Here is a 24,320-nt window from a genome sequence, read left to right as displayed (position 1 = left end):
GAGAGTGAGCCAGATAGACCTGGCAAATTGGGGGCTAATAAACCTCAAGACTTGCCCCTAGTGACACACCTCCTCTAACAAGGCTCCACCTCCCAAATGGCTATCAGCTGGGGACCAAGCATTCCAAACACCTGAATTTATGGGGGACATTAGATTCAAATCGCCACACCTTCCTTAAGAAAATAAAAACTTGGCGGCTGGAGAGGTGGCTTAGTGGTTAAGGTGCCTGCCTGCGATGCCCAAGCATTTAGGTTCGATTCCCCAGTACTCACGTAAGCCAAATGCACAAGGTGTTGTATGTGTTTGGAGTTTGTTTGCAGTGGCTAGAGGCCCTAGCATGCCCATTCATTTGCTTCTCAAGCAAATCCTCTGAAGTTAGGGAAGTAAATATCCTTTTTCTGATTTTCTGAAAGAGGAAGCTGAGCTCCAAAGAGGCTGAATAACTCACCTGTTGCGAACAAGTCCCACAGGACAGTGCCATTGTCCCAAGTAACAGAAGTGACATTCACATTTCTATTCCAAAAACCAGCAGAAAGCACCATAAACTTTTGTCCCTCTAAAAATATTCTTCTTATCTAATCACTACTTTAATGCACATAGTTATTAAGTATTTCCTGGTGTGTTTCAGTTGGAGGTAAAGCTTAAAAATAAAATCTATAGATGGTCCCTGCTCAGAGTAAAGTTTGAGCAATGAAAAGCACAAGTTTAGGGCGGGAGAGATGGCTTAGTGGTTAAGCGCTTTCCTGCAAAACCTAAGGACTCAGGCTGGATTCTTCAGCATTCACATAAGCCAAAGGCACAAAGTGGTCCACGTGTCTGGAGTTCATTTGCAGTGGCTAGAGGTCCTAATGTGCCCATTCTCTCTCCTCTCTCTCTGTCTCCCCACTCTGTCTTGAATAAAGATGTAAATGAAATAAATTTAAAAAAATAATAAAAAACTGAAGCAAACTTCCAGAGAACATTCATTCCAACCATAATGCCCTTCCTTATAAAGGAAAACTGATTATAAAACTCTAATCTTTGGGCTGGAGAGATGGCTTAGCACCTAAGCGCTTGCCTGTGAGGCCTAAGGACCCCGGTTCGAGGCTAGATTCCCCAGGACCCATGTAAGCCAGATGCACAAGGTGGCGCAGTGTCTGGAGTTACTTTGCAGTGGCTGGAGCGCCTGAAGGCCCTGGCAAGCCCATTCTCTCTCTCTCTGACTCTTTCTATCGTTCTCAAATAAAATAAACAAAAAGTATATATAGTTTTAAAAATTGTGATCTTTTAGAAGCATCCCACAAAGGTGTAGAAATCTTCATGACTCCAGGCTTTCAAATCGATTTCCAAAACTAGACCAATACATTATTACTGTGACTACTTATTGTTCATGTGACTTTGAGTAACTTCTAGACAATGGTACACATATTTTAAGTCATATTTACTTATTTTTGTTTTTTCGAGGTACGGTCTCAATGTAGCCCAGGTAACCTGGAATTCACGTAGTCTCAGGGTGGTCACGAACTCACGGCGATCCTCCTACCTCTGCCTCTAGAGTGCTGGGATAAAAGGCGTGCGCCACCACGCCAGGCTTTAAGTCAGACTTACATATGAATCAATAAACATTTAAACTCTCTTCAAAAACTGATTCTTTAAAACTATACTTATTTGTTTTGAGCTGGGTGTAGGGAGAGAGAGAGAGAGAATGGGCACACACGGGCCTCTTGGCATGGCCAACGAAACTCCACAGGCCTGTGCCAACCTCGTGCAATCCGGCTTTAATAGGGTCCTGGGGAAACGAACCCGGGGCCATCAGGCTTTGCAAGCAGATGTCTTTGACCGCTGAGCCAGAAAACGATTTTTCAACCGGAGGAGTGAGAGAACGGAGTTAAAATCAAATCACGCGACAGTCGGTCACTCTTTGAGCGACAAGTCCCTTCTCAAGTTATAATGAACCATGTTCTCCCCGGTCGTCTTCGGGACGCACGCACCTCCATCTCCCCCAGCACCTGCCACTGGGAAGAGAGATGACCTAACCTTGCAGCGGGGCTGCAAAGATTCCCAGGAATGCTTCCAGGTGGCCTCGCGGAGAGAAGGTGGTTCCTTCCCAACCAGGTGGCGGCTTTTCCCCGCCCGGGGCGCCCGGGCTGGCCCGCGGCAGGACAGGCTCGGGCTGTGTGTGTGTGTGTGTGTGTGTGTGTCCCCAGCCCCCACCGGCACGTCGCCGGCCCGCGGCTCTTCCCGAGGCGCCGGGCGCGGTCAGTCAACCCTCCGCTCTTGCCCCGGGCAGGGCTCGGCGCGATCCGCACGGTGGGGCCCGCCGGTGGCCAGCGTTCCCCTCGCAGCCCGGCCGGCGGGGATGGGCGTGGGCGCCGACGGCCAGAGGCCCCGCCGGGTCGGGCTCGCGCGGAGAGCGGCGCGCGCTCCCACCGCAGCCGCGCCGGGGACCTACCTGGCAGGGCAGCGCGGGGCTCCTGGACAGCGGCCACGGGCCCGAGGACCGGCGCCCTGGAGGCCGCAGCCCTGGCCCAGCTTGTCCCCGCGGTGGCTCTGCGGACGGGGACGGCTCCGGGGAAAGAGACGCCGGGGGTGGTGGCGGCGGGGAGAGGGGCGGGAGCTGCGGCCGGGGTCGCGGGGACCTGGCTCTCCCCCTCAGCACCAGGCCGCCGCCGCCGCCGCCATTTTGCCTTCCACTCCGTGTCGCCGCCGCAGGTTTCCCGGATGTGGGCATTTCCCGGCGTCGCTTGCGCGGGGGGCCCCCTCGCGGACTTGGGGGGGCTTCTGGCCGCCCCGCCGCGGGGACCCCCCCCTCCTCCCTGGAGCTCACCGAAGCTCTCCGGCGCTCTCGTGCGCTGCCCCCGGAGCGTGGCCGAGCGTCAGCCCACGTCGTGGCCGCCGGTCCGCATGACACGCTCGCATCGGGGACCCACGCCGTGCCGCGGCCCAGGCCCACGCGGAGCGGCCCGCGGAGCGACGGGCCTCGGCGTGGGCATCACCGGCCCAGGGGTGCCTGGGCTCCCGCGAAACCCCGACCGCGCTCGTCGCCAGCCCCACGCGTCAGCCAGCCAGCCTCCGGCACATCCCGTGTCCGAATCAGCCAGATCATGCATTCTTTCTGTTTGGTTGGTTTTTTTCAAGGTAGGGTCTCCCCCTACCTAGCCCAGGCTGGACCTGGAATTCACTCTGTAAGTCTCAGGCTAGCCTCGAACTCATGACGATCCTTCTACCTCTTGACCTCCAGAGTGCTGGGGTTAAAGGTCACCGTCACCGTGCCCGGCCCAGATAATGCGTTTTCCTTTTGTGTTTGTGTGTGTTTTCGAGGCAGGGTCTCTCTCTCTCTAGCTCAGGCTGACCTGGAATTCAATATGTAGTCTCAGGGTGGCCTTGAACTCACGGCGATACTCCTACCTCTGGCTCCTGAGTGCTGGGATCAAAGGTGTCCACCCCCACAATGCCCTCAGGAGCACAGAATGGGTTCTTGAACCAGGACTATCATGGATGGACAGAGTTCACAGGTTTGTAGGCTGAATTTGCAGAAAGGGTCATGACACTCCTAACTGTTGTTTTGGAAAAGGTGTTCTGTCTTGGGAAATTGAAGTGGAAGTCCGGGATGGATGGCTCACTGACTTTTTGTTGTTTGGCTGTGTACTGTTCCAGATAAGATTGCACTTTATAGCCCACGTCGGGCTGGAATCAAAGGTTGGCCAATACTGGGGTGTCCACCTCTTGAAAATATGAACACTTTCCCCAATATTGCCTCTAGAAAATATGTATGGGAATTTTTCATGTTTTCCCTGTGTTGATGCTAGAGACTATAAAAAGTAGACATTTTAATTTATTTGAGAGAGAGGGAGAATGGGCGTGCCAGAGCCTCCAGCTGCTGCGAACAAACTCCAGATACATGTCCCACCTTGTGCATCTGGCTTATGTGGGTCCTGGGGATTTGAACCTGAGTCCTTTGGCTTTGCAGGCAAGTGTCTCAACTACTAAGCCATCTCTCCAGCCCCTAAAAATCAACATTTTAAGTCTACGTGGGTGCTATGGGAATGAACAAACCTAGGCACGTGCGCATGTGTGTGTGTGTATGCCAGGATCTTTTGTGGCACCCATTCTCTCTCACTGCCTTTCTCTCGCAAATAAATAAAATTTTTAAAAAATTCAGTTTGATACGAAGTCATTTATGTTCTGAAAATGTTTGTAGTGAAGTGTTCTAAGTTTCTGGGAAAAATGCTATTTGATAATTTCATGAATAAACTACTATATTGTACTACGTAAAGCGTGTTTATTTTCAAGCAGAGAAGAGAGAGAATGGGTGTGCCGGAGCCTCCAGCCACTGCAAATGAACTCCGGATCCAGGTGCCACTGTACTTTACATGGGTACTGGGGAATCGAACTCAGGGTGTTTGCCTTTGTAGGCAAAGGCATTAGCTGCCAACTCATCTCTCCAGCCCCATAAAGCTTGTTTATTTTGTTTTGTTTTTTGTTTTTTTGAGGTAGGGTCTCACTCTAGCTCAGGCTGACCTGGAATTCACTATGTAGTCTCAGGGTGACCTTGAACTCACAGCAATCCTACTTCTGCCTCCTGAGTGCTGGGATTAAAGGTGTGCGGCACCACGCCCAGCAATAAAGCTTGTTTCTTATTAAGATTGGCAGAACTTGTTGACATGAAATGTAACATTTTTCTTTTTTATTTGCAAGGAGAATGGCCTGCCAGGGCCTCTTGCTACTGTCTGTAAACGCATCCCAGATGCATGCACAGCTTTGTGCATGTGGCTTTATGTGGGTCCTGGTTATTTGAACCTGGGCTGAACCCAGGCTTTTTTGCAAGTAAGCACCTCTAGCCAGTGTGCTACCCCTGAGCCAAACATGTTTCAGATGTCCTTTTACTGATGGTTACAAACGCCCTTCAAGCAAAGCAAAGCCTCAAACCTTGTTCCTAGCTAAAGCCAGGATTCTACACCTAATATGTCTCTCTCTCCCTCCACTAATTCTTCACTACAATGACGGGAAGCTTATCCGTTCCTGCCGGACACTGGGTGCTGGCCATGAAAGCTTCTGAGCTTAGCAGTAGGAAGATGAAAGCGTTTTCACATGCCTGTACATGGAAAAGGTGCCTTGTGGGAACTTGGTCTTCCAAAGTCAAGTCGAAGCCCACTGGCAGCAAGGATGTTAGACTGCTGAATGGGAGAGGAGGGGGCTTGTACTGGCTGAGGAAAGGGCCACTGCCTCTAGCTACAGCAATTATTTGTATAAAGGGACAATATAAAGTCAAAAGAAGACTCACAGGTGTTCCCATTGAATTAGAAAGAGCAAAAACTGGACTTGAGTCATTGTGTGCCATTCGCAAATGTCTTTAATTTTCATTCTTTCGTGTGTGGGTGTTTGAATGTGTCTGTTTATTAAAGCTTTCAGTGTGTAAAATTCAAATAAAATCGCCTATCAAATTGTTACTTTTAGGAAAAACTGCAGCACAAATGAACATAGCAGAGAGCAGTGGAAACATAACTGCATTAAAAGCATCACATTCAAAACATATCTCCCTCTTCCAGATTACCATGTTGTTGGTAACAAAAGCCAACAATGGACTCCAAGTTCCCCTGTGCCTGAGGGTGCACAAGCAGAGGAGGCCAGAGAGAGCTCTGGAAGATAGTGAGGCCCAAACCAACCTTCACATTTCAGCCAACGCCCAGCTGAAACCACAGAGGAATTGGGGAGACAACTAAGTGCTGCTTCCATGGTGAGCCTGACAATCAGCAGCAGAGTGAAGGAGACAGACGCTGAGGATACTCAACACCTACCAAAGCAGAGATCCAGGGCTCCTAGGAGCTCATCACTGAAGTAGACTTAAAACACACCCATCAGGGAACTGTGCAGAAGAGGGGATGGTAAGATTGCTAAGAGCCACAGATTTGGACATCATGCCCAGAGGCACTGCCTTCCCCCAGTGACTGCTGTTCCCACAAGGCATAACCCACAACCTCATGGGGAAAACCCACTACCCCACTGAGGTGGGCCCCCAGCGGAATGGGGGCAGGGGCAGGGGCAAGGGAAAGGATGGTACCAACACATGATGTATCCATACAAAGTATGTTCTTCATTTAAAAAAAGCCCACAATGAAACACAGGCACTTGTATCATAAAGACAATTAAAAACAACTTTTACTTGTGATAAATATAAACATATAAATAGGGTAAATTCCCTTTATTTTATTCCATCTTTTTTCTATATTCAACAATAAAAGGTTTACTTTTCAGCTGTTAATATACAACTCTTCTTATGTACATTTCTTTTTTTAATTTTTATATATTTATTAGACACACACAGAGAGAAAGGGTGTGCCAGGGCCTTCAGCCACTTCAAACAAATACATGCACCACCTTGTGCATCTGGGTCAGGTGGGTCCTGGGGAATTGAACCTGGGTCCTTTGGCTTTGCAGACAAGCACTTTAGTTGCTAATCCCTCTCTCCAGTCCTAACATGTACTTTTAATCTTATGACATAGGTTATACCAAGTTGCATTTAAAAAAAGAATTTATTTATTTATTTATTGGCAAGCAGAGAGAAAGAAAGGATGGGTACACCAGGGCCTCCAGCTACTGCAAACAAACTCCAGATGCATCCAACACTTTGTGCATCTGGCTTTATGTCGGTCCTTTAATCCCAGTACTTGGGAGGCAGAGATAGGAGGATTGCTGAGAGTTTGAGGCCACCCTGAGACTACATAGTGAATTCCAGGTCAGCCTGAGCTAGTGTGAAAAGGAAAAAAAAAAAAAGAAAGAAAGAAAATTAAAAGTGGGCTGGAGAGATGGCTTAGTGGTGAAGGCTCTTGACTGCAAAGCCAAAGGACCCAGATTCAACTCCCCAGGATCCACATACACCAGATGCACAAGGTGGCACCTGTGTCTAAAGTTCATTTGCAGCACACCCATTCTCTTTCCCTTTCTTAAGAAAGAGAGAAAGAGGGGGAGGGAGGGAAGAAAGGAAAAAAAGAAAATTAAAAGTATTATAAGCAGGTCATGGTGGTATATGCTTTTAGTCTTAGAACTCAGGAGGCTGAGGTAGAAGGATCACCATGAGTTTGAGGCCAGCCTGGAGCTAGAGTCCTAGTTAAGCCTGGGCTAGACTGAGACCATACCTTGAAAAACAAACAAACAATATATATATGTATACATACCCATATATATGTAGTGACAGAAAAGGAAAACCTTGCCAAAATGAGCATTATTGAAATATAAAGTATAGGAATGTATACCTCAATTGCCTAATAGCAATGTCTGTCACTTAGGTATTAGATCAGCAGCATATTTAATCTAATATGCTTTGGAAAGACATTATAAAACTGTCTTAAAACACTACTTGTTACATCATGATTAACATTTCACATGACAGAAAATTTATTTACTCTTACATTTTCATACCAAACCACCCTTTTTATGTCAAGTTTTAGTTTGGACGTTGGTTCACTTTGTCAATTCCAAAGTCAAATTCTACTTTAGCATTTAATGTCCACTTTGATTTTGCCAAACAGATGCAAAAGCCTTAAGAAAAGTGTATTTTCCTTTTTAAGAACAATAAAGTTGTATCTAAGCAGCTGTCAGAGCTGTGTTCCAACTGAATTTTTTCCCCTTTTTTTGTGTGTGTGCACGCATGTTTCATGTGGGCGTGGGCATGCACGTGCCACAGCATGCAGCTGGAGGTCAGAGGACAACTTTCCCGTGGGTCTTCACCTGTCCACCTCATTTTAGTCAGGGTTTCTCTCTCTGGGTCTTGCTCTGTTGTTGTCTGCTATGCTTTGAGCTTCTAGGATATTCTCCTGTCTCTGCTTCCCTTCTTGAGCTCTGCATGCTAAGATTACACAAGTTGCCCACAGATTCTGGCATTTTATGTGGGGCCTGGGGATCAAACCTGGGACTTAGACTGGAGTGGTGAGCACTTTATTCACTGAGCCTCCAACTTACTTTAACAAAGACATCTACCAAAATATTTTCACTTAAAACTATTTGTGGGGCTGGAAAGATGGGTCAATGGTTAAGGTGCTTGTCTGTAAGGCCTAAGGACCTAGGTTCAATTCCCCAGTACCCATGTACAGCAAGATGCACAAGATGGCACATGCGTCTGGAGTTTGTTTGCTAGTGGTTGGAGGCCCTGTTGTGCCCACTTTCCTTCCTTCCTTCCTTCCTTCCTTCCTTCCTTCCTTCCTTCCTTCCTTCCTTCCTTCCATCCATCCATCCATCCATCCATCCATCCATCTCTTTCTCCCTGCTATCAAATAAATAAATAAAATTAAAAAATATATATATATAGCAGGTCATGGTGGTGCACGCTTTAATCCCAGCCCTTGGAGGCACAGGTAGGAGAATCGCTGAGTTCGAGGCCAGCCTGAGACTATATAATGAATTCCAGGTCAGCCTGGGCTAGAATGAGACCCTACCACAAAAAGAAAGAAAGAAAAAAAAAAACTGTGAGGGGAGGGGCTGGGAAGATGGTTAACAGGGAGTTGGCCACCCACAAAAATGGCACAGGCATCTGATGCACCTTGCAGTAGCAAGAGGCCCTGGTGCACCCATACACACAAGCAAGTAAGTTTTGGTAGTAGGAATATAGCTCAATATTATGGCAGTTGATGAACATATAATTCTCTGGATTTGACCCCTAGCTCTGCAAAAAGTAAAATACATAAAAACAACAAACTTAGACATGTGTAAGTTTGTCATTTTTATTTTTAAAATATTTTATTTTCATGAAAGAGGGGGGAGTAGTATGGGTGTGCCAGGGCCTCTTGCTGCTGCAAACAAATGCAAGACACATGTGCCACTTTGTGTATCTGGCTTTATGTGGGTACTGGGCAACTCAATCCAGGTCAGCAGGCTTTGCAAGCAAGTGCCTTCAACCACTGAGCCAGTTCCCAAGCCCTAGTTTGTTATTTTTGTTCTACTCAAAAATCTTCCTAAACTTATTAAAATCATTAAGAAAACAGCTTCAATACAAAGAAGGAACATTAACATTGTCTACTGGCACCAACAGAATACACTCTCCAGTGCTGAGAAAAATGAGCTGAGCACGGTGGTACGCACTTGTAATTCCAGCACCAAGGATAGTGCTTTGTTAATTGCTAAATCCCTTAACGTTAAAAACGAAGACTGCAAAGACTCAGTGGTTAAAGGTGCTTGCAGGAAAAGACCGAGTTCAACTCCCAAGTCATTCATGTAAGCTGGATGTAAAAAGGGGTGCAGGGGTCTGGTGTTCATTTATAGCACCAACAGACACTGGTATGTCCACACACACACATTTCGTTTGTTTGTTTGTTTTTTCAAGGTAGGGTCTCACTCTAGCCCAGGCTGACCTGGAATTCCCTATGTAGTCTCAGGGTGGCCTTGAGCTCACAGTGATCCTCCTACCTCTGCCTCCTGAGTGCTGGGATTAAATGCGTGTGCCACCATGCCCGGCTGAAATAGTTTTTTTAAAATGAAGATGTGGTTCAGGGAAGTCTGCACGCAGGCAGTGTGCTTATCAGCACAAGGCTCCCTCGGATGTTCTTCAATACATTCAACATGTTTTGCTATTAGTCATCTATCATATTTTCCAAGTGTTTGGGGGAGAATCCAAAAAGTCAAAAGTGGCACTGACAAAATAACACATTTTCTGATTGATGGAAGTTTTCACAACAGTTGGAATGCATAAAGGGAACTGTGTGTTTTAGTTGAGATCTTTTAATAGCAGAACTTTCATGAAAACAGTTGTCTGGTGACATAAATTGCTTCCGCATCAGTTCCACAAACAAGACAAGGACCCAGAACGTCCAAAGTGTTCACAGACAGGGTCCTGCTGGGAAGCAGGCTTGTGATTTCAATGCGGTCTTTTGCTGGGTCCGTGCTGAGCCAAGAGCTTACAAGGGAATGGGGAACAGGAGCCTGATTACTTATGCTGTGAGACAGGAATGTGCTGCTCCGTCCTCCTGGGAGAAAAAAAGGGGGAGACCTTTCACGACCAATCTTATATTAGTAACCAGCCTTGGAAGAAGTGTTGATTTAAACAGGTGTAACAACAGGCATGATGAGGAGAGCAAGAAGAGCGAGGGAAATGAGGAACAAAGCGAACAACGGCATCACATACTCAAGGGAAAATATGACCACTCCCTTTGTACTCTCCAGGAGGAGAAAGTTTAATTGTGCCCACCTTTCTATACAGCTTTTATTGTTTTTATTTTTCAATGTAGGGTCTCGCTCTATCCCGGGCTGACCTGGAATTCACTCTGTAGTCTCAGGGTCGCCTTGAACTCACAGCGATCCTCCCACCTCTGCCTCCTGAGTGCTGAGACTAAAGGTGTGCACCAACACGCCTCGCTGTACATCTTTTTTGTTTGGTTTTCGATTTTTTTTCTAGCATAGATTGACCCAGAACTCACTCAGTTCCAGGCTAGTCTTTAACTCATAGCAGTCCTTCTACCTCTGTCTCCCAGGTGCTGGGTTTAAAGGCATGTACCATCAAGCCCGTCTTTCTACACATCATTTAATTAAAATGTAGCCAATCATGGGCTGGAAAGATGGCTTAGTGGTTAAGGCACTTGCTGCAAAGCCAAAGGACCCAGGTTCAATTCCCCAGGATCCATGCAGGCCAGATGTACAAGGTGGCGCAAGTATATGGAGTTCATTTGCAGTGGCTGGAGGCCCTGGTGTGCCCATTCTCATTCTCTCAAATAAATAAATTAATATAAAATTTAAAAATATATTGAAAAATGTAGATAATCACAGAATTTCTGGATATATTTCTGAATTTTTTTATTTTTTTATTTTTCTCTCTGTTTTTGGTTTTTTGAGGTAGTCTCACTCTAGCCCAAGCTGACCTGGAATTCACTCTGTATTCTCAGGGTGGCCTTGAACTCACAGCAATCCTCCTACCTCTGCCTCCCGAGTGTTGGGATTAAAGGCGTGTACCGCCACGCCGGGCTGTTTTGTGTTCCTTACTGCACAGCACAGGCCAGTCTAGGACTTGATATACAGCTCAAGCTGGCTGGTTTCAACCTGCCGCAGTCCTACTGCCTCAGCCTCCCGAGTGCTCGGATTACAGGCCTGAGACACTGTGCTCTGCTTAGCTGACTTAAGTGAGCCAGCTAACTGCCTTTCTGGTCACTAAGAATACAATAATAAATAGTTAACAGTCACATTTCAAGTCCTGTGTTATTCAAACCTATGTAATGGAAACCTCTTGCGCCCCCCTTTAAAAAAAAAAGTTTTGGGGAGGTTAAGGCACTTGCCTGTGAAGCCCAAGGACCCAGGTTCGATTCCCTAGTACCCTTGTAAGCCAGATGCACAAGGTAGCATATGCGTCTGGAGTTGTTTGCAGTGGCTGAAGACCCTGGCACACCTGTGTTCTGATTCTCTCTCAAATAAATAAATAAAATATTTGAAAAATTAAAAAAAAACTTTATTCATCAGCAATACAAATAGGTTTCATCATGCTGTTTTCAAACAATAATCCCTTTGTAACCTTAAAAATAAGAAAGCCAGTAGGATGCCCTACTGTAATCTCAGCACTCAGGAGACTGAGGCAGGGGGATGGTAAGTTTGAGAACAGCCTAGGCTGTAGAGTAAGTTCAAGGTCAGCCCAAGCTATATATTAAGACCCTGTCTCTAAAGTTCAAGGGCTACTGATGCAGCTCAGGGGCATAACACTTAATGTGCCTGACATGTCCAAAGCCCTGGGTGCAATCCTCAGCATTAGAGAGTGGGGGGGAAGGAAAGTAGGAAGGTGAATTTGGTCATTATCCATCCTTCAATCATTTATTTTACTTTTTGTATTTTGGGAGACAGAGTTTCATGTAGAACAGGCTGGTCTGCACTTGTTGTATGGCTGAGGCTGATACTGAACTCCTGATCCTCCTGCCCTGCGTTATAAGCATGCATCACCGTGCTTGGCTCAAGTAACATAAAAAGTAAAAAATAACAACCAACAATTTTAAGACATTTTACCTTGGTGGAAGAGTGAAGATTTCTCAGGCCCATCTGTGGAGGCATCCCAGTGCCAGAGGGACCCATCTTCAGAACACGTGAACAGATGGTCTGGGTTAGATGGGTGGAAGTGAACTTCCCACACTAAAAGTAAGAACAGAGGGCTGGAGAGATGGCTTAGCGGTTAAGCGCTTGCCTGTGAAGCCTAAGGACCCCGGTTCGAGGCTTGGTTCCCCAGGTCCCACGTTAGCCAGATGCACAAGGGGGCGCACGCATCTGGAGTTCGTTTGCAGAGGCTGGAAGCCCTGGCGCGCCCATTCTCTCTCTCTCCCTCTATCTGTCTTTCTCTCTGTGTCTGTCGCTCTCAAATAAATAGATAAATAAATAAATTTTAAAAGTAAGAACAGAGTAGCTGATTCCCCTGCAGATTAGCTGAGCAAGCGATGTGACACCGTAGTGCTAGGCAGCATCTTCCATTAACCAACATTGTATACCTAGAAACCTTAAGTCGGGTAAAAATCAAAGGCACGGGCTGGAGAGATGGCTCAGGGGTTAAGGCGCTTGCCTACAAAGCCTAAGGACTCAGGTTCAATTCCCCAGTACCCACATAAGCCAAATGCACAAGGTGGCCCATGTGTCTGGAGTGTGCAGTGGCTGGAGACCCTGGTGTGCCCATTCTTTCGCTTTCAAATAAATAAAGTGTATCTTTAAAAAAATCAAAGGCTTGGGCAGGAGAAATGGCTTAGTGTTTAAGGCATTTGCCTGTGAAGCCAAAGGATTCAGGTTCAATTCCCCAGGACCCACATAAGCCAGATGCACAAGGGGGCATACGCATGCCCATTATCTCTCTCTCACTCTTTGCCTATTTCTCTCTCTCAAATAAAGAAAAGATTTTTTAAAAGAAATCAAAGGCTTCAAAATTAATGACAGAATATAGTATTTCTGAGACTATAACATGAAGATAGAGAAAAGCCAAGTAAATCTACTTGTGTGCTGGGTCTGAATGGAAAAGAAAATGATGGCTCAATCATTTAACCTAGTTATGAAAAAGATGACATGGGATCATACTGAAAAAAAACTTTTGATCAAAATTTTACTTTTTTTTTCCCCCTGTTTTTCAAGGTAGGGTCTCACTCAAGCCAGACTGATTTGGAATTCACTATGTAGTCTCAGGGTAGCCTTGAACTCATGTTGATCCTCTACCTCTGCCTCTTAAGTGCTGGAATTAAAGGCATGTGTCATCATACCTGGCTCAAAACTTTACTCTTATTCAAGCCTAATGTAATATAATCATCTTTGAAATCAGAATTAAAAAAATATATAATCTGGGATATGTAGCTGGCTCAGAAGTTAAAAGGTGCTTGCTTGCAAAGCCTGATGGTCTGGATCCTATTCGCTAGTACAATAAATGTACAAACTGGTGCATGTCCTTGGAAGTCTTTTTTTTTTTTTTTAATATTTTTGTTTGTTTATTTATTTGACAGAAAGAGGCAGAGAGAGAGAGAGAATGGGTGTGTCAGGGCCTCCAGCCAGTGCAAATGAACTCCAGACGCATGCACCACTGTGTGCATCTGGCTTATGTGGGTCCTGGGGAATCAACTGAGGTCCTTTGGTTTTGCAGATGTGCGCCTTAACCACTAACCCATCCTTTCAGCCCCCTGGAATTCTTCTGAAGCAGTAAGAGGCCCTAGTGTGCCCATATGCTTCCTCTCTCTGTAAATAAAAATCCATTTTTATCTTTTCTTTCTTTTTCTTTGTATTTTTTTTCAAGACAGGGTCATGGTCACACTCTAGTCCAAGTTAACATGAAGATCATTCTAGACACAGACTGGCCTTGAACTCACAGTGATCTTCCTCTGAAGTGCTGGGATCACAGGCAATACCATCCATTTTGATATGACAATTGCCTATCCAACCATTGCTTTGATTTTTAAAAATGTATACATTGAGAGGCCCTGTCTGAAAAAACAAAAGAAGTTTGGAAGGCTGGGCATAGTGGCGCACGCCTTTAATTCCAGCACTCGGGAGGCAGAGGTAGGAGAATCGCTGAGAGTTCGAGGCCACCCTGAGATGACATAGTGAATTCCAGGTCAGCCTGTGCTACAGTGAAACCCTACCTTAGAAAAAAAAATAAAGTTGGACCTGAAGATATAGCTCTGTGGTTCAGCAAGTGTGTGAGGCCCTGGGCTTCACCTCCAGTAATAGGCAGGAGTAGGTCTACTTTAGTTGGGTGTGGTAGCTTACTCCTAGCACTCAGGAAGCTGAGGTAGGAGGCCTACATCGTGAATTCCAGGCTAGCCTGAGCTATAAAGTAAGACTATATCTCCAAAAGGAGGGGGGGGGGTAGAGATTGATGGTACAGTGGTTAAGGCATTTGCCTGCAAAGCCTAAGGACCCAGGTTCGATTCCCCAGTACCCACATAAGCCAGATCCGTAAGGTAGCCCATGTGCCTGGGGTTCATTTCCAGTGTCTGGAGGCCCTGGCATGCTCAATCTCTACCTGCCTCTTTTTCTCTATAATAAATACATAAAATAAAATAAATATTTGTTTAAAAAAAAGATCTTAGATGGTAGACTGCAGTGATGGCTTAGTGGTTGAGGCGCTTGCCTGGGAAGCCTAAGGACCCACGTCTAATTCTCCAGTACCCATGAAAGGCAGATGCACAAGGTAGCCTGTGCATCTGGAGTTTGTTTTCAGTAGCTAGAGGCTCTGGAACATACATTCTATTTCTTATCTATGTGCATCTTTCTCTCTCTCAAATAAATAAATAAATATGTTTAAAAAAAAAGAGAGAAGTTCATAAGATGAACATGTAATATTTACTGTGGTTCTGGAGATCATAATGAAATGTTAAAAATCTTGAATTGCGAATAAAAAGGAACATATTTATACAAGTCATACATTAAAAGCTATGAGTGGATGGGCATGGTGGTGCATGCCTTTAATCCCAGCACTCGAGAGGCAGAGGTAGGAGGATCTCTGTGAGTTAGAGGCTGCTCTGAGACTGTATAGTGAATTCCAAGTCAGCCTGAGCTAGAGTGAAACCCTACCTCAAAAAAAACCAACCCCCCCCCCCAAAAGTCTATGAGGGTCTGGAGGGATGGCTTAGTGGTTAAGGCTCTCGCCTACAATGCCAAAGGACCCATGTTCAATTTCCCAGGACCTCACTTAAGCCAGATACACAAGGTGGCATATGCATCTGGAGTTCGTTTTCAGTGGCTGGAGTCCCTGGTGTGCCTATTCTCTCTCATTCTCTCTGCCTCTTTCTCTCTCAAGTAAATAAGTAATAAAATATTTTTTTTTGTTTGTTTTTGTTTTTGAAGATAGGGTCTCACTCTAGCACAGGCTGACCTGGAATTCACTATGGAGTCTCAGGGTGGCCTTGAACTCATGGCGATTCTCCTACCTCTGCCTCCCAAGTGCTGAGATTAAAGGCATGCACCACCATGCCCTGCTTAATAAAAATTTTTTCTAAAGCCATGTGGTTAAATGGTTAAATGATCCCTATGTATCATTATGAAAGGGTGCTTATGTAATGTAACTCAATAAAAACTGTCTATTTCCGTAACACTTACTTTCAGCTTCATGAGCCTTCAGCAGAGACACAGGCATTGTACCTTGCCTAACGTCCCAAATACTCAACATTCCATCCTGGCCACCAGTAGCTACAACATGTTGCTGGTTGGGATGTCTGTCCACGCAGTGGAGTGGCACACGGTCACCAGTCCTTTTGTGGGAGATATGACAACATCAAAATGTGGTAAAGCATAATTTATCCTTGTGTAACTCGAGGAACCCATTTCACTCTCCTGACTAAATGACATACTAAATTGATAATGCCCCCAAATCGACTCAATTAAATGTATTTATTAATAGTATGGGGAATTAAAAGCCAAAACTACTCATTCTCTTGTCAGTTTGAAAACACAGGAAGCAAAACCACTTAATGGTAAGATGTACAAGAAATATTTCCATTTCTCAGGCTTTAAACAGAATGTATCAACGAAACCAAATACTCTTTACTACTACCTTATTTAATTCACTTTTTACTTCAGTTTGATGCATTCTATTTTCTTGAAAAACTAAAGTTGCATACCTAGAAAGGGAGTTTCTGCTCAGAAAAAAAAAACAAAAACAACATTGGATTGTATTTGACCTAAATCACATCTAAAGTATATCTGCCCACTACCCATACACTTGTTCAATGCAGAGAAGGAAGTTCTCTAGTAATACAAACTTCAGAGATAAAGGTTCTGAGCAGTACAAGTCCTCAGGGAAGCATCGTGGTATCAGACCCAGCACATTAACCTTGCTTCATCAAGCTAAACTAGACATCGTTGTCTTAAAATGCAATTAAATAAAGTTGTGATAACCAACTAATCAAATTAATTTCTCATTACACTACTGACATTACAAATCAAGACTTACAGTGATAATATCTGACATGGCTCATTCCCTTGTTGTCTGAAATCCCATATTTTTAACTGTCCAATTGAATTTACTGTAACAATCTCAGGAGTTCGAAGGAACGTTACAGCATGAAGGGTGCTGCTATCTGCATTATCTGCAAAATTAAAAAACAGGCACATGTTAATATGTTCCTTTGTTCCAAGGGATTAAAACAAAAACAAAAACTCTAAGCCAGGCACGGTGCATACCTTTAACCCCAGCACTCAGGAGGCAGAGGTAGGAGGATCGCCTTGAGTTCGAGGCCACCCTGAGATTACATAGTGAATTCCAGGTCAGCCTAAACTATAGTGAGACCCTATCTTGAAAAGCCAAAAAACAAAAAACAAAACAAATAAACAATGTATGTATGTATGTATATATAATATCTTTGGCATTAAAGAAATTTGCAGGCTGGTGAGATGGCTTAGCAGTTGGGGCACTTGCCTGCAAAGCCAAAGAACCCCAGGTTCCTCCTATCTTGGCCTCTGGGATTAAAGGTATATACTACCACAACTGACTTATTTATTTTTATATTTATTTGTTTATTATTTATTTATTTATTTGAGAGCAACAGAGAATGAGGCAGAGAGAGCGAGAGAATGGGCATGCCAGGGCCTTCAGCCACTGCAAAGGAACTCCAGACATGTGCACCCTCTGTGCATCTGGCTAACATGGGTCCTGAGGAGTCAAGCCTTGAACCGAGGTCCTTAGGTTTCACAGGCAAGCACTTAACAGCTAAACCATCTCTCCAGACCCCAACTTACTTATTTTTATATAGGGTGTCTCCAAGACCAGAAAGTGAAAGCCACTAGCCAGTCATGTATGTGTCACTGGAAATGTAACACTGGAATGGATCCCACCAGCCACAGCAAGGCCAAAAGATTACAAACACAAGGTGAGACACAGAACTTCTACTCTATTGGATTCAAACCCAATGTTCTCTATAGAGTTCACTCCCACCGTGTATTATCTGCCGGCTCTTGTCAAATCTGTTCATCCTTTCTTCACCAGCATCCTCCTCTCTGCAATCCTTCATGGTGGGGTCTCTCTCTCTCTCTCTCACTCTCTCTGGGTTTAGTCCCCAGAGATTCTGATCCAAGAGGTCTATGGTGAAGGACTGCTGGGAATCCCAGTTGAGCATGCATGAAGCTTAGAAGGAACCCATCACTAGAACAGTTTTCTGAGGCACCACTGTGCTCAGGCTTTCAACGGAAACTTGCTCTCCATTTAAAAACTGTGACCTGGGCTTGAGAGATGGCGTAGCACTTAAGGCCCTTGCCTAGGAAGCCTAGCGACCCAAGTATGATTCCCCAGATCCCACCTAAGCCAGATGTACAAGGTGGAGCATGAGTTTGGAGTTTGTTTGCAGTATGAGACACCCTGGTGTGCCCATTTTTTCTATCTGCCTCTTTCTCTCTCTCTCTCTTAAATAAAAGATTTTTTAAAAAAGAACAAAAATACTGTAACCTTGCCAGGCATGGTGGCACATGCCTTTAATCCCAGCACTTGGGAGGCAGAGGTAGGAGGATTGCTGTGAGTTCAAGGCCACCCTGAGACTACATAGTGAGCTCCAGGTCAGCCTGCTCTAGAGCAAGACCCTGCCTCATAAAACAAAACAAAACAACACAACAAAACCTGTAACCTCTTGTCATTCTGCATTCCAGACTTTGCAACCTAGGCCCCAATTTCCTTTAATTTCGTCTATATCTAATGTCATGTCCCTATATACACCTTTTGTCATTTGTTGTTGTTTTTGTTGTTGTTGTTTGGTTTTTGGGTTTTTGAGGTAGGGTCTCACTCTGGTCCAGGCTGACCTGGAATTCACTATGTAGTCTCAGGGTGGCCTCAAACTCATGGTGATCCCACCACCTCTGCCTCCCGAGTGCTGGGCTTAAAGGTGTGCACCACCAAGCCTGGCTGTTGTTTAGTTTTAACCTGCCCCCAGCATATTCCCTTCTTCTGGTAGGTCACCTTTAAGTAAGACTCATGGTGTGTAGAACCTAATTAAATTAACTGCCACTTGCTCCCTGATTCATTTGATAATCGCATATAAATACTGTAAGACATTTCTCTCTCCTCTTCGATTACTGACCTCTTCGAGTGATTAGCAGTCATTCACACCGATGTCATCGGCACACTATCTTGACAAAGGGATCCCAGCTTGTTTATTTTTACACCCCACATACACACAGCACTGATTTACTTATCATATCACAAATGATCAATTTGTATGGGATGGACAAAAGGAACATGAATCTTCTCACCTATAGTTCTCATAGCTTCCTTGTGATCAACTCTGAAGAGATTTATTCGACCATCCTCTCCAACTGTGACAATTTCCGGGTTGTCACACACAATACCTGTACACGGTGCACTGCTGTAGGAAGGACTGCCGGGACCCGTGTGGTAGTGAGCTGAGGTCCACTGCTGGCTGACTGACAGAGTCTATGCATTGGAAACAGACGTTCACCAATCACAGCAAAGTTTTAAAGAATAAGCCCTTTTCTCTAACAATATTTTTGTTAATATTCTATTCTTATTTATTAATTTGAAGGAGACAGAGAAAGAGGCAGCTAGAAATCAAGTGAATGGGCATGCCAGGGCCTCTAGTCACTGCAAATGAAGTCCAGACAAATGCTCCACCTTGTACATCTGGCTGTATGTGGGTCCTGGGGAATCAAATCGGACACCATTGGCTTTGTAGGCGAGTGTCATAACTGCTGTGGTGGTTTGATTCAGGTGTCCCCCATAAACTTAGGTGTTCTGAATGCTAGGTTCCCAACTGATGGAGATTTGGGAATTAATGCCTCCTGGAGGGAGCGTATTGTTGGGGGTGGGCTTATGGGTGTTATAGCCAGTTTCCCCATGCCAGTGTTGGATCCGGGTATGGTGGCGGACGCATTTAATCCAGCACTTGGGAGGCAGAGGTAGGAGGATCACTGTGAGTGCAAGGCCACCCTGAGATTACATAGTGAATTCCAGGTCAGTCTGGACTACAGTGAGACCCTACGTTGAAAAAAACAAAATAAAAGTGGGTAACAGGGGACAGAGGTGTTAGCTTTGTGGCAAATGCATGCCAGTACACCTGAGACCCTGAGTTTAGTCTCCAGTAACCTCTCCTCTCAAAGCGAGCAACACTCTCCTTATGCTTTGTGATGGAGTAGTGAGTGCTCTGTTGCCCAGGCTATTCTTGGGTTACTGGCATCAGGGCACTGGATAGCTCAGTTGGTAGAGCATGAGACCTTTAGTCTGAGGGTTACTGGCATCAAGTGATCCTACTCCTTCAGCCGCTAGAGTAACTGGGGCCACAGGAATATGCCAATATTCATATTTAAACATTATAAAACTTTACTTATATACTCATTATACATAGCCTTCTTTAAGTATTCTTAAAAATAATTAAACTACAAACTTACTTTTCAAACAAAAGTCCTTTACCTGGTTATTTGGATGGTGAAGGAAAACTGTAACACATCCTGTCGATGAAGCAGCTACAATTCTTTCCTGGTCAAAAAACTAAACAGAAAGTTCTGATTTATAGTTTCAGAAATATTTAATAAGAAGCCTATTTGCTCGTTTCACTAATAGCACAAGCTATAAGAATTCTAAAAAAAGCAAATAGCTTACAAATGCTAAGCAAACAAAATGTGGTAACAGATCTGAACGTAAAAACAATCTACTATACAAGTAAGAGTTTTTTAAGGCAGCCGTGGTGGTGCACACCTTTAATTCCAGCACTCAGGAGGCAGAGGTGGGAGGATCACTGTGAGTTCGAGGCCAGCCTGAAACTACAGCCTGAGCTAGAGTAAGAATTTACCTCAAAAAACTTAAAAAATAATTTTTTTTCAAGAAAATAGTATTTTTAAAATTTGCTCAGTGTGATAGACAATATTGTCAATTTCACAGCAGCTGCAATCACCTAGGAGACAAATCTCTGGGCGTGTCTAGAGCAACCCTAATTGTGGGTAGCAACAAAGCATGGACTAGTGTCTCAGACCAAATGAAAAGAGACAGCGGAGCATGAGCACTCGCCACTCACTGCTTCCTAACTGCAAACCGGATGTGCCCGGTGCTTCACGTCCCTCCCGCCATACCTTCCCTGCTCGGATGAACTGGGTCCCCCGGAACGACTAGCCCAAGTAAGCCTTTCGTCCCTTAAATTGCTTCCCCTGAGATACTTTGTCATAGCAATGAGCTAAGTAACCGATAACTTACTTAAATTTGGGCCACAATACTCCAAGTTATTTACGGCTTCTGAGTTCATATAGTACAGGATTTGAAAAACTCATTGGACATGACTGTGTTGCCCAAATGGATCTTCACTTTTATTTCTCGGGAGGGGGCAGTGAGGGAGAGGGAAAGAGAGTGAGTATGGGAGTGCCAAGACCACTTGTCACTACACACAACCTCAGAGGCATGTACTACAAACTTGGGGGCCAGCAGGCTTTGCAAGCAAGCTGAGCCCTTTCTCCAATTTGCAATTTTGAAACCTTTAACTCAATCCTCTCACTTAACTTTCCAAGTAGGTGGGACTATACACACCTGCCATCATATCCAGCTTTGAAAACTGAAGTTCACTAAGTTCTGATAAACCTTTACAATGGAAAAACCGTGCTGCAGAGATGGCTTGGTGGTTAAGGTGCTTGCCTCCAAAGTCTAAGGACCCAGGTTCGATTCTCCAGGTCTCACGTAAGCCAGATACACATGGTGGTGCATGAATCTGGAGTTCATTTGCAGTGGCTAGAAGCCCTGGCACGCCCATTCTCACTCTCTCCTCCCCTCTCTCTGTCTCTAATAAATGAATAGATAAATAAATAAATAAAATGGAAGCGCTATTTCCCACTTAGGAAGTTGTTACGCAAATTCAAAAATCAATTCCATGTAAGCTGCCATGCACACTATTTACTGCGTAGTATTACACCTTCAGCTTTCTAATTTGCAAAACAGAGAACCATACTTGAGAGCTGGGGATGTAGCTCAGTGGTAGAGTGCCTGGCTAACACGTGAGAGACCCTGAGATCATTCAACACGACAAACAGCTAAAAAAGAAAAAGAGCAGTGTGAGTTCAAGGCCATCCAGAGACTACATAGTGAATTCCAAGTCAGCCTGGGCTAAAGTGAGACACTATTTCAAAAACAAAAACAAAACAAATCAAAAAGAACAAAAATAAAAATGGATTAAATCTGCATCTTGCTTCCCAGTCCCAATCCTGCCATTAACTGCTTAATCAACGGTGGCAAATCAATCCATGGAGAGTGCCCTGCAAGCCACTTAAAATGTATTATTCTAACATTTCAGAAATTAGCTTTTTGGGTACACAAGAAATTTACCTGTAAATCCATGACATCACCATGGTGTTTGATATCACACAATAATTGATGGTCTCCTTCAAACCCTCCATCAGAATCCAAATTTCCAAAATCCCCAATAGACCACAGCGAAACACAATTTTCCTGCAAGGCAGAAAGTTTTATCTACTTTCATTTTATTTATTTATTTGACAGCACATGAGAAAAACAGGCAGAGGGAGAGAGAATGAGAATATGGGTGTGACAGGGCCTCCAGCCAATGCAAATGCACTCCTGACACATGCACCACCTTATGCAGCTGACTTATATGGGTACTGGGGAATCGAACCCGCATCTTTATGAGTTGCAGGCAAGTGTCTTAACCTTAAGCTAAGCCATAGCGCCAGTCCTTATCTACGTTTAAAAATTTTGTTATTTAGCTGGGCTGTGGTGGCACATGCCTTTAATCCCAACACTTGAGAGGCAGAGGTAGGAGGATTACCATGAGTTCGAGAGGCCACCATGAGACTACATAATAAATTCCAGGTCAGCCTGGACTACAGAACCCTACCTCGAACCCCCCTCCCCCAATATATATAGTTATTTATTCGCGGGGAGAGAAAAACAGGGGTGGGGGGAGAACAAGAGACAGGAAGAGAGGCGTGTGTCAGGGCCTCTTGTTACCGCAAACGAACTCCAGATGATGTGCCACTTTGTGCATCTGGCTCTACGTGGGTTCTGGGAAGTTGAAGCTAAGTTGGCACACTTTGCAACCGAGCGCCTTTAACCCCACACTGAGCCATCTCTCCAGCCTCAGGTTTTGATCCTGAGACGACTGAAAACGTCAACCCTCGGAAAGCATAATACGTATTGTCTACCAGGCAACTTTGTTTCAAAAGCATCTCAAGTGACTCGGGGTTTAGCTTCAGACATGGGGGATTTGGTTTGGGCGGGGTGGCATGACCATCCGGTGACCGGTGAGAGTTTAAAACGAGACCCGAAGCTCAGTCACCCCCGCCGCTGGCTCTGAGCTAAAGGACAACCCACTCGGTAACTAGAGACCGGCGAACGGGGACCCAAAAGGAGTCAGAACGTAGGAGGTCGCGCGGGCGCGGGACCGAGGAGGCAGGGGGTCCCGCCCGGGGCCCCGGGTACCTCATTGTCCCAAGAGCCCGTAGCGAAGGTGTCTGCGGTCTGCAGGCTTCCGGAAAGCACCGGGCGCCAGCGGGTCTTGCTGATTTTCTGTGACACAAACTTCGCATAAATTTCCTCCATGCTGAACTCGAGCACGACAGACACAGGCAAAAGCACAACGCGCGCCTCCCGGTCCCGCCCCTTCCTGCGGAATCTTGGTTGGATGGGACTTTAAGAGCGCGACGGTGGCCGCGGAGAGACAATCCTGGTCGGCAGGCGGGCTTGTCAATGTCAGAAATAAAAGAACCTCTCCACAAAGACAAGGGCGCCCGTGCTCTTGGGTAATAAGAACTCCAATCAACTTGAAAAATCAGTCTAGGAAAAACTGTATTTGTGCAATAATTATGCAATGTCAGAGGGCAAGTGAAGAAAAAATAAGTAAAACGCACGAGAAAACACCTTGTACCACGCCGCAGCGTCCAGTTGCACTTCATTGTACATAGAAAACAGTTCAAGGGGGCTGGGAGATATCTCAGAGGTTAAAGACGCTTGCTTGATGGCTTGGGTTCGATTTCCGAGAACCCATGTAAAGCCAGATGCCAGAAATTGTGCAAAAACCAGAAGTGGTGGCTCAAACCTTTAATCCCAGCACTCAGGAGGCTGAGGTAGCAAAGTATCCTTGAGTTCGATGCCAGCCTGGTGCTGCAGAGGGTTAACCTGGACTAGAGTGAGATGCTGCCCTGAAACAACAAAACAAGGGCTGGAGAGACAGCTTAATGGTTAAGGCACTTGCCTGCAAAGCCAAAGGACTCAGAGTCTATTTCCCAGCATACATGTAAAGCCAGATGCACAAGGTGTCCCATGTGTCTAGAGTTTATTTGCAGTGGCTGGAGGCCATGGCGTACCCATTCTCTCCCTCTTTCCTTTAAATAAATTATTATTGTTATTAAAAAGAAACAGCCGGTCGTGGTGGCGCACACCTTTGATCCTAGCACTCACACTCGGGAGGCAGAGGTAGGAGGATCACCGTGCATTTGAGGCCACCCTGATACTACATGGTGAATTCCTGGTTAGCCTGGACTAGAGTGAAACCCTACCTCGAAAAACCAAAAAGAAAACAAACAAAAATATCCCCCAAAAGGTAATAGAATGTAAATCCTAAGTAATACAAGGAGTATGACTTATTCTCATTTTAATCTTTCATACTATAGGCATTCATGACCATGTTAGTTGGTTATGTTGTTTTTAATCTGATATTGGTAGTGCTGTGCCACAGTGAGGACTTATGAAAGACCCGTATGGAAATGTAATTCATCTGGGTCAGAGAGATCAAGTTGTTAAGGGCTTCCTTCCTTCCTTTCAGTATTCATGTAAGCCAGCTACACAAGGCAGTTTGTTTGTTTGCAGTGGCTAGAAACCCTGGCGTGTCCATTCTATCCGCCTCTCTTTCTTCCTCTCTCTCTCTCTCAAAATGAAATAAAAGTAACTACCAGTAGGCAAGGACCCAAAAGGAGTCAGA

At 45.1% G+C, this 24,320-nt stretch overlaps 2 protein-coding genes across 2 annotated transcripts in view; both read right to left on the bottom strand.

The window, feature by feature from the left end:
* The window catches only part of Lats1 (large tumor suppressor kinase 1), a 48,280-nt gene extending 45,699 nt beyond the window's left edge, over positions 1-2,581 (bottom strand). Inside the window, exon 1 of the mRNA XM_045158248.1 lies at positions 2,432-2,581. The gene's annotated coding sequence lies outside the window, so the exon portion shown is untranslated. The remainder of the gene's footprint in view (positions 1-2,431) is intronic.
* Positions 2,582-9,388: 6,807 nt separating this feature from the next.
* Nup43 (nucleoporin 43) lies at positions 9,389-22,984 on the bottom strand. The gene is made up of 8 exons (XM_004651129.2): positions 22,823-22,984; positions 21,710-21,832; positions 19,817-19,894; positions 18,643-18,823; positions 16,358-16,493; positions 15,505-15,656; positions 11,950-12,072; positions 9,389-9,935 (listed from the first exon to the last, which is right to left on the bottom strand). Exons 1-8 carry the CDS (start codon positions 22,940-22,942, stop codon positions 9,706-9,708), a joined length of 1,143 nt encoding a protein of 380 aa, XP_004651186.1. The 5' UTR covers positions 22,943-22,984; the 3' UTR covers positions 9,389-9,705.
* Positions 22,985-24,320: the final 1,336 nt, after the last annotated feature.

The sequence above is a fragment of the Jaculus jaculus genome, chromosome 9, assembly GCF_020740685.1.
Source record: "Jaculus jaculus isolate mJacJac1 chromosome 9, mJacJac1.mat.Y.cur, whole genome shotgun sequence".
Lineage (NCBI taxonomy): Eukaryota > Metazoa > Chordata > Mammalia > Rodentia > Dipodidae > Jaculus > Jaculus jaculus.
The sequence above is the reverse complement of the archived record's forward strand: the minus strand, read 5'-3'. Positions and strand labels throughout refer to the sequence as shown.

Bases quoted from the DNA above. Each gene is read 5' to 3' on its own strand.
- Nup43 (XM_004651129.2), bottom strand. From the start codon at position 22,942: ATGGAGGAAATTTATGCGAAGTTTGTGTCACAGAAAATCAGCAAGACC. The intron at 21,833-22,822 runs GTACCCGGGGCC...TCTGCCTTGCAG, and splicing joins CGGGCTCTTGGGACAATGAG to GAAAATTGTGTTTCGCTGTG. The intron at 12,073-15,504 runs GTAAGTGTTACG...TCTTACTTTTAG, and splicing joins GAAGGCTCATGAAGCTGAAA to TGTGGGAAGTTCACTTCCAC.